Source organism: Podarcis vaucheri (genome assembly GCF_965113315.1).
Source record: "Podarcis vaucheri genome assembly, chromosome: 1".
NCBI lineage: Eukaryota > Metazoa > Chordata > Lepidosauria > Squamata > Lacertidae > Podarcis > Podarcis vaucheri.
The window spans coordinates 108,191,776-108,204,643 of record NC_138759.1 but is presented as its reverse complement, the minus strand read 5'-3'; the positions used below and the strand labels follow the sequence as shown (position 1 = coordinate 108,204,643).

At 41.5% G+C, this 12,868-nt stretch overlaps 1 protein-coding gene across 2 annotated transcripts in view; it reads right to left on the bottom strand.

The window, feature by feature from the left end:
* GPD2 (glycerol-3-phosphate dehydrogenase 2) overlaps window positions 1-12,868 on the bottom strand; it is an 84,498-nt gene that overhangs the window by 14,704 nt on the left and 56,926 nt on the right. For both annotated transcript variants that reach the window (XM_082198358.1, XM_082198359.1), the window contains exons 9-11: window positions 11,438-11,631; window positions 2,282-2,416; window positions 1,019-1,194 (exon numbers count right to left, since the gene is read on the bottom strand). In XM_082198358.1, coding sequence (XP_082054484.1) covers window positions 1,019-1,194; window positions 2,282-2,416; window positions 11,438-11,631 — 505 coding nt within the window. The remainder of the gene's footprint in view (window positions 1-1,018; window positions 1,195-2,281; window positions 2,417-11,437; window positions 11,632-12,868) is intronic.

Sequence of the window (12,868 nt, the reverse complement as noted above, 5' to 3'; positions counted from 1 at the left end):
TGCTGGGAACGCTTAGGCTAGCACTAACACAGCTATGCATGTATCAATGGAACAGTGACTAATGACGCTTCAAGGTTTCTGCTACTGTCGTCACATTTGAAGAATAGCTTCACTTGGGACCAAGAAGCCAAGAGGCTTCTTCGACTGTCACAGTTAGGAGACAGGATGCATGTGCGTGCGCACACTGATCAAAATTGGGATTGTGTAAATTGGGCTTACAGAGCATAGAGCCCCTGAATAACAACAACAACAACAACAGGCATGATAGTAGTAATAATAATAATGGGTTAGGGCTCAATTTAGCCCAGTTAAACAACATTTATAGTTGGCTTTTAATCATTTGATGCATGTGCTCTTTTAAAAAATCCTTAATCTGAACAAAGAACTTTGAATTAGGTAAGGGCCAAAATAAGAGGCATTTTGAGTGAGAGAAGGGAAGCCCCTTTCCCTTTCTTCCACTACCCCTTGCCCATCAATTCCCAACCTTTTGCCTCATTCTAGCTTCTCCCGCTGCACCTTCTCCTCCTCTTCTCCATCATTCCCGGCCTTCATTCCAGTCTCTTCCATCCTTCTTTGCTTCCTGTGTGGCCCCTCTGAACATTCGTAGGCTGGTTGTAGTGGCAACACCTGGATCAGTTAGTAGGGCAGGGCAATGGTCCCTACCAACACCAGTATCCAGAGGACGAGTGAGATGGAAGTCACACACTCCTCTGCTCACAGAAGATGCTTCCACCAGATATGGGGTAATTTCCTCCAACAGCCCCTCCGCAGTTAACCCAGCCCACACTGGGTCCTTGAGAAACCCTCGAGAAAGGTTGGGGGCTGGCTGCAGGAAGCTACAGAGGGCTAGGAAAGATCCTTTTTTGTAAACTGCTTTGAGGTTTTAGTACAATCAAGCTGCAAGTATTGTGAAATAAAAATAACATTCCCCTCTGCTCACAGTTCTCCGGATCCAAGGTGTCGTATTCTTTACGACAAAGTTTTAAGATTTAAAAAGAAATCACACCACAAGCCTCACCTCACTCTCAAGTCCATAATCTTGAACCAGTCGAATATAAAGAGTTGGGCTCCAACCCTCTCCACCCTGTAAGAAGAGACCCACTGTCTTACAGGGACCCGCACGCAGGCCGTGAGCACGTACTGCAGCATCAATTGTATCCTCTGCCATCGAGCGATAGGTTGTCCATTTCCCACCTGGAAACATTAATGTAAAAGGGTACTGAAGGCACCCTGCATCCGCCACTTCCTAGCTACCTCAACAATTTGTGGTTTGGGGTTTCTAAATTACAAAGTCAGGCTACAATCCAGTACAAATCCCATGTAACGACCCTTAAAACTATTCTCCCTCGAAAAGTCCCATTGTTTCAGAACTGAGAACTGCAGTCTACGCATCTGACTAACTTCACTCGGTACCAAGTGCTAGACCATTAAAGTTAATGATCGATTCACTAATAAAGAATTCAATGACTAAAAAAGCCTGTCAGTTTATTAAGGTCAGAGCAAAGGCTCTTTCATGTTGGCTTGGTGTTGCATTCAACTTAGTGCTAAGGAGATCATTTCATCGGCGCAAACATTTCCACTTGCACAGCAGAACAATCTCCCCTCTCCTCTCCCCATGTCCTGTTCTGGGGGTTCTCCTGACCGTTCAGAGCAGATCTGGGGTGGGGGGAGTGTTGGGTGCATGCAGAGGGAAAGCCCCATTGCGTAAGTGGGAATCTTTGCAATCGCTGAGTTGAAAAGGCTCTATAATGGGGAGAATTGAGTGCCTGGGACCAGCGAATATGCCACACAGCTGTTTTGATTGCCTATTGCTTTATGAAACACCTCTATTGCTTACTGTCTTGCTAGAAGAATGTTCCTGTGCCTTGACCCAGACCTGATTGTTGCTCACATCAGTAGCTGGCAGGAAAAGATGAGAGTGGGTCTCTGATACACCAGGGGTACGACTGGTACTGCTACAGAGGACTTGAGGTGTGCAGTGTGCATAGTCCTTTATATTTAAGTCACTTGTAGGCCAGTGCCTGTTCCCTTCTAAAATGCGCTCACAGGGTCTTCCATCAAGCTAAGACAACTGAACTAACAAACCATAGTCTACAAATATTTTCCGTTACCAAGAGGTAATGGAAGGGTGCCATTTGAAACAAAACAAGAGTTGTGCTGGAAGAGGGTGGCTTAGCCCTTCCACTTATCGCTTCTTTCAAGTGCAGAACCCAGCCACCTCACCCATTTCATCCCCCTCCCCCTGCCCAAGCATCTCAGGTTGAAAGTGAAGGTCTGGTACCTGCTATAGTCACAAGGCCGCTGTCACTAACATGCACCACATGATTCCGAGATATGGACTGGGTGTCTTTAGAATTAGGGTCTGTTACTAGGGGACGAATCCCACTCCATGCTGCCAAGACATCGCCTCTCCTCACTGTGGTTGATAAGAAAAAAGGAAATCCCATCAGAACAACAATTTTTAAAATAACAACAACATTTTTAAAAACAACAACAACAATTTTAAAAATATGCCATCAATGTAATCTTGGAGAAATAATATTGCCAGCTCCGCAAATGTTAATGACAGAAAGGTAAAGAAAGAAGAAAGAGGTACAACTGCATCTTTTGATTCAATAATGACTAATGTTCAAGCAGTGTATATTCATTTTTGAAAAGGGGGGTGAAAACATAGTCTAATTTACCCAAAATGAAAGTTTGCATCAATGGAAATCACATAGAAATATTTCCTGGATGTCAAAATTTAACAACCACCAAGGTCTTAACATCATGAAACCTTTTGATCACAAAGGCATTATAAAAAGCTGCCCCCACAGCAGTTCAAAAGCATGCATTTTCTGCCATACAATGCTACTGTAGACAAGCAGCTAAGTACACATGCAGTTTATATTGACACACACCAAAGGGCATTAGAAAGTTAACTTTAGATCTCGGCACGACAACATGTAGCAGAATACATGTGTCTTATTACCTTCAAGCTCAATAGAATATTGAGAACATCCATGATCATTTTTAAGATTCTGGTCCTCCTAGAAACATATATACAATGGCCATACTTGGATAGCATGGTAAGCCATGTTGCTGGTATTATCACTATTCACATCCTTGGATAGAGGATGAATATCTGGAACCACAACTTGCTTATCTTCTTGGGAGCAGAATGATAACAAGCCTGCCTCTAACTTGCTTTCTGACATAGCAAGCAAAAAATACAGCAGTTAACACACCTACTCCAAGTAACCCAATTGCTCATTTTTTCACTCCAAATTGAACTATGCTAATGAAGAACAGATAATCTATATGCTTGGGCAAACCTCAAAGTTACTGAGTTTTTAGTACTGTGGCTTAAGTAGCCAAGTACAAAAACACAATATGCCTGGAACTATTCAGATAAACCACTTGCCACACGCATCATACAAACCGAGCTTGGCCAGCCATGCACAAAATGACTGTGTCGAGTGGCTTCAAAAGTTTCACCATATGTTTATCTGGTCAAACCTTGGGAAAGAACACTGTAGTCATTCACTGCATGCATTTTGTGGAAGGCAGATTTTCTGAGTGGCTCTGCATAGGTGAAAGAGGTCAAGGAAATTTAAAATTCATCGGTTTTCACACTTACGGCGCTCTGTTTGGATTTATTATTTCTTTTAGTACTCAGGTTACGCTGTTTCCTTTTGGACCACCTTAAAAGGGTCAGGAAAATGTCACTGCAGCCAAGCACCAAAACACTTTACTTATCCACTTGTCATCAAGATAGAATAGAGCCGGGGACCCTCCTCCATCAGTGGGTCTTATCAGATACTTCTCTTGAAAGCAACATGACACCTTACCTTCCCAATCCAACTCAGCAATGAGCTACTTTCTCCTTGAATTTTGCATTTTGCACATCACTTCCTTTAGACCGCATCATTGCATTTTTAAAAATATGTGCTAATACTTTTTTTTTAACCAGAGGAAGTCTGCAAGCTTGCAGCATGATCCCAACCCTAGAAACCATGTTTTGGACGATGGGGAAATGATATGTCTCAACTGACCCAGTGCGACTACAAAGCCACTCATCAGTTTCTTAAAGGGAAATTAATGTAACAAATAAAATGAAAATAAATACTCCGGCTGCTTCTACATCTACTGGCTATAATTGCTCTATCTTCCTAACAAGCATTTGACCAATTATACAGTTCAGGACCCCAGATCCAAAAAAACCGCCTCTCCCTTAAATGAGCCACCTCAGACTCTGTGATAATTCATGTGCCCCCTTCCATGGAAGGTTCAGAGGCTAGAGACACAACACTGGGCCTTTTCACTGGGGACTCCCCTCGTGTGTAAATATTACATGCCTGGTGCCATCTTTATCTATTTTTAGGTACCCAGAAAAGACTTTTCTCTTTATCCAGGCTTTTGGACCTTAATTTGAAAAGCGGCATTATGGCCTTGTTTTAGTGAGATGGGATCTGTAAGCCATGCCTTTTATTTGTATGGATGTGTTTTTAGTTTTTTTTAATTGGTTCTTTTAAACTGGTTTTAATGTAAGTCACTTTGAGTCACTCTGGGGAAAAGAGACTAATAAATAAAAATTATTTGTCTGTTTATCAATACAGCTATAACCTCCACAGGATCATTAGATTGTGATCACTGGTGGCACTAGAACAGAAAGGGTAGAGGGTAGGGGATAAAAACAGGTAAGCACTGTCAACAAATGTAAATTGAACTTTACCCAAAGTGGAGCAAATGTGAATATATATATATATATATATATATATATATATATATATATATATATATATATATATATATATGCTTTCGTAGATTTTCACGGGTACAGGAATGCAGGTTTTGGTGTCTTCGGGTGTCTTCCCGTGTAAGAGTCGGGGTGTCTGTGCGACGTTTCGACGAGGTCTCACTCGTCATCTTCAGGCTGGTGCTTTCGGCTTCTTGTTACTGGAACAGAGCAGAATCTGGTGTTTGAGTTCCTATAAATACTGTTGAGGGGTGTGGTGTATAGCCTCCAACGTTCTGGGCAGAGAGGAAGTTCCTAGATTAGTGTGCCTCTTCTTCTTTTGTTCCTTAATTACTTGAGGGATATCTTGAGTGATTTCATGAGTGATATTCTGAATACCACTGGGTGGGTCATTAAGTGTAGATTAGTTGCTAAAGCTTTTGTGTCTTGACCTCTTGAGCTTGTGAAGAGTTTTTCTGAGACGATGGCTGTGCTGCATTTAGTTGTGCTCTGGCTTGGCTTCGTGTATAGGGGCGAGCTGTGGTTTTGTGCCTTGTGCCAGCCAGATCTGTGTAGGGATTGCAGGGGGGTGCAGCATCCGGAGGTGCCACTATAGTTTGGCTACTGGATGGAGTCTGTAATATGTCTGTGGAGAGGGTCTGGGTTTGGGTCTGGTGTGGTTGATTGGTGACGGCGTTCTGTGTGCCTCTGGTTCTGGTGTCGGTTTTTGTGGGGAGGGCTAATTTCCAGATGTCTGGCAGGCGGGACGTGTCGTCACGCTTGTTCATGTTGTGAGGGTGTTTCTCTATCTCGATGGCTTCCATGATTATTCTCTTGTGGTGATGTTCCATGTTAAAGAGTATTCAGTGGTATTCAGAATATCACTCATGAAATCACTCAAGATATCCCTCAAGTAATTAAGGAACAAAAGAAGAAGAGGCACACTAATCTAGGAACTTCCTCTCTGCCCAGAACGTTGGAGGCTATACACCACACCCCTCAACAGTATTTATAGGAACTCAAACACCAGATTCTGCTCTGTTCCAGTAACAAGAAGCCGAAAGCACCAGCCTGAAGATGACGAGTGAGACCTCGTCGAAACGTCGCACAGACACCCCGACTCTTACACGGGAAGACACCCGAAGACACCAAAACCTGCATATATATAGATTAGTGTGCCTCTTCTTCTTTTGTTCCTTAATTACTTGAGGGATATCTTGAGTGATTTCATGAGTGATATTCTGAATATGGGGGGAGAGACACAAAGAATGACAACCTCTAATTGCCTTCTGTAGCTATGTCCAGTGAATAGACTATTGCCACAGAAGTTTTAAACTTGTAACAAAGTATTTTATGTGCACCATAGTTTACTATCATTGCATCTATTCACTTTTTAGAGCTCACTTCCCTTCTTTTGTTTTATTTCCTGGAAACTCGACATTCACTGCTAGAGCCTCTAATTACAAAAGTATTTTTCTTAGCGCTTCTATTGAAAACAGGTTTGCAAGCCTACAGTAGACTGTAAAGTGGGACAGGAATCTGAACAGGAAGTATGTTCTATAAGACTACATAACCTGACATCACTGGTCCAAAACGAAAAACACAAAATGAAGCAGCACACAGCAAGTGTTGTTGTTGGTGTTGTTGTTGTTTTTTTTACTCTCAATATGCTTCAGGAAGGACTAAGGCATAACAACCCATCAACAGATTTGCTTCAGTGTTTTCCAACCTAGGATGGCAGTCAGGCGAGTGAGCGCACAGTCTTTCCTCCTGCCAGATTTAAAAGGGAAATCTCCCAATGGAAGCTGAGAAACGCAGATTTAATGAACAACCGTAGAGCCTCATACTTAATATCACAGAAAGTGTCATTTATTTTGACAATATAATTGAGGTAGTTTCAATATATAGTTTCTACACTATGGCCCAATGTCCCCCCACATAAGGTCTTTTTCCAGCAGAGAGGAAGGCTGTAAAACGCTGTAGGACTTTTCATAAAATAATAAATCATATCAAAGCACAACCATCCAAGGGCCAGTTCACAGAATGACTGCTATGGCAATATAATATACAAGGTGAGTGGGGTGAGGGAACAGCTTTGCCACTGTAAGCATTCAACACTATATGTAGTTAATACAAAACTCTGCCCCATTCACATACAAATATATACAGAGTTCACCTAACTGAGAAGAGCCTTTCCCTTCCAAAAAGGGAAGGAAGAAATGCAGAATTTTGGCAAATTTTATGAAGGCTGCTTTTGCATATTGCTTCTTCCTATGCCTTATTCCTTCATCGGCCCATGTCCCTTAATCTGAAGGATACTGATGCAATGGTTTGGAGGTCTGAACAAACCCAATGAAATGTCACTAGAGCCAGGGGAGCAAAGTAAAAATGGGTGTTAGACATAAGACAACTCAAATCCCTGCTCTATCATGAAACTGTGTGTCCTTGAGTCGGTCACTTTCCCAGTCTCAAGCTTAGCATATGCCACAGGGCTGTTGTGCAGATAAAATGGGTGTGAAATCTTAAACTGCCCTAATCTCCTTGGAAGAAAGTCAGGATAAAATCTATGTGCTTTACAATGAAAAAAAATGAAGTATGTGCAACTAACCCAATATTGAAAGACCATGATTGTGAAAAAAGGAACACTATTTGATCTTGAAAGAGGAAGAAAATATTTTAGGCAACTAATCATGACGGTCTGCTGATCAGCAGTTATATTGCACTTGCCTCCGATCATATTAGCTTTAAATAATAATAATAATAAATTTTATTTCTATCCCACCCTCCCCAGCCAAAGCCGGGCTCAGAGCGGCTAACAACAGTAAAATGATAAAACATTCTAAAATCATTTCATTATAAAATTAATTCCAATCAGATTAATGACAACCATTGGGCCAGAGCTCCGTGAAGATTGCCGAGGGAGGGAGTCAGGCTGTGCCCTGGCCAAAGGCCTGGTGGAACAGCTCTGTCTTGCAGGCCCTGTGGGAAGATGTCACGTCCCGCAGGGCCCTAGTCTCTGTTACTAGTACTTAGTAGTCAAATTTATATTCCGCCTTTCCATGAACAACACCCAAGGCAGCTAGTTGCTCTCCCCACGTGGACATTAGCAAATCTTGTAGGAGCCCTGACCTCAAAATCAAGCACACACAGATGCTGCTGGACCCAGCCATTGGCCCATCTAGCCCCACATCCTGTTCTCACAGTGGCCAACCAGATGCCTGTGGGAAACCCACAAGCAGGCCTTGAGCACAAGAGCTCTCTCCCCTCCTGTGGTCTCCAGCAACAAGCATTCGGAAGCACTGCTGACTCCAGCTGTGGAAGCAAAGCATAGCTATCATGGCCAGCAGCCATGGATAAGCTTCCTTCTCCACGAACTTATCCCTTCATCTAAGTTGGTGGTCATGACTCATGTCAGAGTGAGCTACTGAATAATCTATGGCCTTTTAAAAGTGGGGAGACTGCTATTATTATTATTTTTCTTAAAATTACCATGCTATGTAAATTATGTTTTCAAAATTGTACACCAGCCTGGGAACTTCAGATGAAGGGCACTACAGTGGTACCTCGGGTTAAGTACTTAATTCGTTCCGGAGGTCTGTTCTTAACCGGAAACTGTTCTTAACCTGAAGCACCACTTTAGCTAATGGGGCCTCCCGCCGCCGCTGCACCATTTCTGTTCTTATCCTGAAGCAAAGTTCTTAACCCGAGGTAATATTTCTGGGTTAGCGGAGTCTGTAACCTGAAGCATATGTAGCCTGAAGCGTATGTAACCCGAGGTACCACTGTATATAAATTGAATAAATAATACTAATACTATGTGCTGCATGAAGCTCTATTGGACAAACTTTAAATATCAAAGTCCTTTTACAGTCTTTGGTCCACAGTTCTACAGCTTCTCATAATGTTTCAATTTGTACTTTGAAAAAGGCCTAAACTAGCCCTCAGAGACACAATCAGCAGTGCTATGCTAGACGTGTGTACATTTTGGTGCAGTTGTCACAACCGCTGCTTGGATGAGAACCATGACACCCTCCAAAGCAAAAACCGGCATCTTGTTTATCCAACAACAGCACCCAGGTGACCCTTTAAAAAGCGAAAAGGACCTGGCCACGATAAAGACCATAATGTTACCTGAAGACTCCCTTCTCACTCGCAGAGCAGATGTTTTACTATTAACCTCCCCTAAATGAAAGCAAAAGTCTGTAAAACTAATTTCATCCTCTTACTTAACGATGGATAAAAGCAATCTTACACAAAGGCTTGTGTGTCAGGGTCTGGGGGGGGGAGGGTTACATATTTTAAGATACTGCTTTCACAGGAGTGTTAACAGAAAAATCAATAATGCCTTGTAAAAATATCCCGAAAGAACAGAGAAGAGATCTGAGAAATCAATGTTGTTCTGCCAGCATGTTTAACCCACCAGAATGAAGTGCTAATCACAGAAATAAGATACCATATTACATTTATAAATTAATGAAACTAGAAAAAAGCAGCATGTGTGACACTATAATTAAACAGCTGGAACACATCCAAGCCTGTGTAAGTTGATAACCCTGCCACTGTCTTTGGCAGCAAAAAGGCAGGTCTGCAGTGAGTTGATACGGCCAGGACAATTGTTAATTCTCTAACAGACAATCTATAAACACGACTAATTACACATGTGGAAAAACAGTGTGCAACCCAGGTTGGTTACTTTCAAAAGAATTAAACGCTCAAGAAAACTACTTCGGCAGAACTGCCCTGCAAAAAATCCTGTCTTAATCAATTCTCCAAGCTGCAGCTTAGTGTACCCAACCACCTTGCCTGACAAACCACAGCTCTTTATTAATTTCTGCACGAGGGACCTAATGATAGGGGTTTTCCCCCCCCTTCTCCGGTAGACCATTTTTCTTTAATGGCTACAACAATAACAGAACTATCAATTACCCATTTCAAGGAAGAACAAACAAGCAATCTAGAATTTTCAGTCTGTGGAGAGGAGGTTGCTGAATATGAATATTCAGCCTCTGTCAACACCTACAAAGGGCAACTTAGAGTTCATGCCTTTTTATAGAATCATTTTAAAAGGACTAGATGATTCAGGGGCTTGGTAATGAAATCTGAAGCTTCTTGTGTGTCTCAATACTCACATCAGATTCCAGTTGGCTGATTATCAGGAGACTCTTCAATGTCCTATAACAGGGATAGCCAATATGGTGCCCATTCGATGTTGTGAACTATCAGACTGGGTCAATAGTCAGGGACAATGGGGATTGTATCCAAAACATCTGGATGGGGCCATATTGGCTACCTCTGACCTATAGTAAACAAACAGTGTGCCATTTTAGCTTCCCAGTGTTCCCCTTGTTGAGATGGGTGGCGGGGATGATCTAGTTTTAGATCATTATAAGGAAGCTGAATACAGCCGAAAGTTGTTGCTGGCGGATTTCTTAATTATTGTTTTTAAAAATCAAGCTATGCAGGGTGAAAGTGAATCACAGCTAAAGTAGAGACTTCCTTTATCTCTAATGCCAAGGATCTATTGAAAGCTAGCAGCTACACTCACCTCTTACAAATCCTACCACTTAATGTGGATTAAATACTCTTCTTTGAAGGTATAAATACAATTACTAGAATTCCACACATTGATAAAATTGCTGAATATCTCCTATTTTTATGTTGGGTTTCAAATCCTGAATATTTATAATGAGACCTCTGGGTATAAGGCGGTATATAAATTCAATAAATAATGATGATTATTATTATTTTTATCTTCTTGCTGATGTTGCTATACAAAAACCCCCCAGCAGTTGCTTTCAACGCATCCCTAACTATATGGTGAGCTTGCACATCTGGGGTGATATTGAAATGCAAATACTCCATTATACTATTATATAATATAATCAGTGTCTGATTTATCATTTAAAATAATAATTAGAAATTTCTAATTTATGTTTGTGATTGTGCCGGGCCATGAACAGTAGTTTGTGCTGGAATAATTGACTTAACCTTTCTTACACACCCTATTACTCTAAAGGTACGTCGAGCAAAAGTCACATATCTCTGAATAACTTTCCCAGGCATGTGAAAACAGGTATGTGACTATCATATGATGTGGTGCCATAATCGGGGGGAGCGGGGGAATTAGATGTAAGAAATCCATATTCAGATCATTAGACAAAACTGCTTCATACTTTTTACACAACAGCTAAGCAACACTGATGCCTGCTGCAGTACAAAGGGCAGGTGTGTATCTTTAACGTTTGCTCACTGCCGATTTAGGGAGGCACACCTGCCCTTTGCATTGTGTTTGAAAACACCAAAGGAACGCAGCAATCCGCTTCAGTCATGGAGCCCCATAGGTGATCCTATTTTTCAGCCTAACCTACTTTATTGATTGTATTATTTATTGTTCCAATGATGCTCCACTGCCACTCAGAGTTCATCTAACTGGATGAGTTGGATATCACCACTGTAGGACATACTCACCAAACTACACTTCCAGCATTTCATTTCCACCCAACTTGTTTATTTAAAGTCTGTTCCTCCATCCCGCAACTGTGTGCATACAGTATATACCTGCAACTCAAGATAACATCTCAGGCACCTATAGCCACAAAAGCTTTCGCCATAATCCATTTGCCGGAATTTAAAAGTGCTGCATGGCTGTTTGCAGTTTATGGAAAGAACACGGTTTATAGACCCAGAAGTATTCTTGGAGCTAATTTTACCGAAAATTACCTTCAACATCACAACTAAGATAGTTGCGCACTTCCGTCAAAATGAAATTGATATCTTCTTCTGTAGGAATTGGGTGACTTGTGACTTCGGTTGCAGTATCCGTGGTACCAGCAATAGTCATCTTTTGCCATGGCAAGAAGAAAATCACTCTGCCATCACTAGTGGATGGGTCAAGGAGTCCCATATTATCGGGGCTGGAATAAAGCAAATTTGTTTTTTTTAATATATATATCCCTTAAATATATATATCCCTTAAAATATATATATATCCCTTTAAGGGATATATCACATATCCCTTAAAACATTCAGAGCAAAAGGAAAAAAGGCAGAAATAAAATACTAAAAAGCACTTGTTTAGGAGACATATGAATAACACTGGGGACACTTGTTGCCGAACTCACAGAACTTATACAGAGCACAATTAGGGTTCAAAGGAAAGCTTTGGAAAGCTCACAAGCAGATTCCCGTTTCCCTTCCAGCATCTGTTATTCTGAGAAAGAAAGAGTGTTGAGTGGCCACATGAGGCACAACCATGCAAATAAGAAAGTTATATGTGCAGTCGTATTATGTTCACAATCTCTAAAAAACAGGAATATCCTTTTAAATATGTTTTCTACATGGCCTGTATTCTCTGGCTCAACTTACTGTCTTTGGGTATCTGTTCTCTGTATTAGTTTGCAGCACAGCTGCAGTGACCTAATCTCATGGAAGGATGGTGTTGTTTGGTAGTAGGGAACGTAAAAGGCCAGACGATAGTGTTTTTATCTTAGATTTAAAAAGTGGGGGTTGTGTGTGTGTGTGTGTGTGTGTGTGTGTGTGTGTGTGTGTCAGTCTTTAACCTGGCAGCTGGTCCATGTGGTTAGTTGGATAGGGACTGTAAGCCCCACACTTTAAGTAAGTAGAAACAGCCGCTAGAGACTGTAATGAAGAGGACAATGGGGAGGAACAACCCAATTGGTTGGAGTGTTGAACTTTGGAGACCAGGATTCAAAATGGCACATAGGCATGAAGCTCACTGGGTGACCTTGAGCCTGCCGCCATCTTTCAGTCTAAGCTACCTCACAGGGTGGTCGTGAGGATAAACTGGAGAGGGGAGAACCATGCATGCTACCTTGAGCTCCTTGGAGGAAAAGTGAGAAATAATAATAATAATAATAATAATAATAATAATAATAGCTGGCATCTGAGTAAGATAGACCTGTTTTAATGCAAAGTATAGTAACTCAAGCAATAGTCAAATCACAGGTTGTTGTGAATTAGCTTCTAAGCTTGATAATAATAAAAGACCCATATAGTTACATCCAAACAGAAACTCGTTCACTCTCATACATGACTGTGCACATGTTTTTTCCTGCAGACATTTTCCTGTTGAAGGAAAAATGTCATATGTGAAGTGCCCCTCCAAGAGAAGATGACAATTACATACACCTG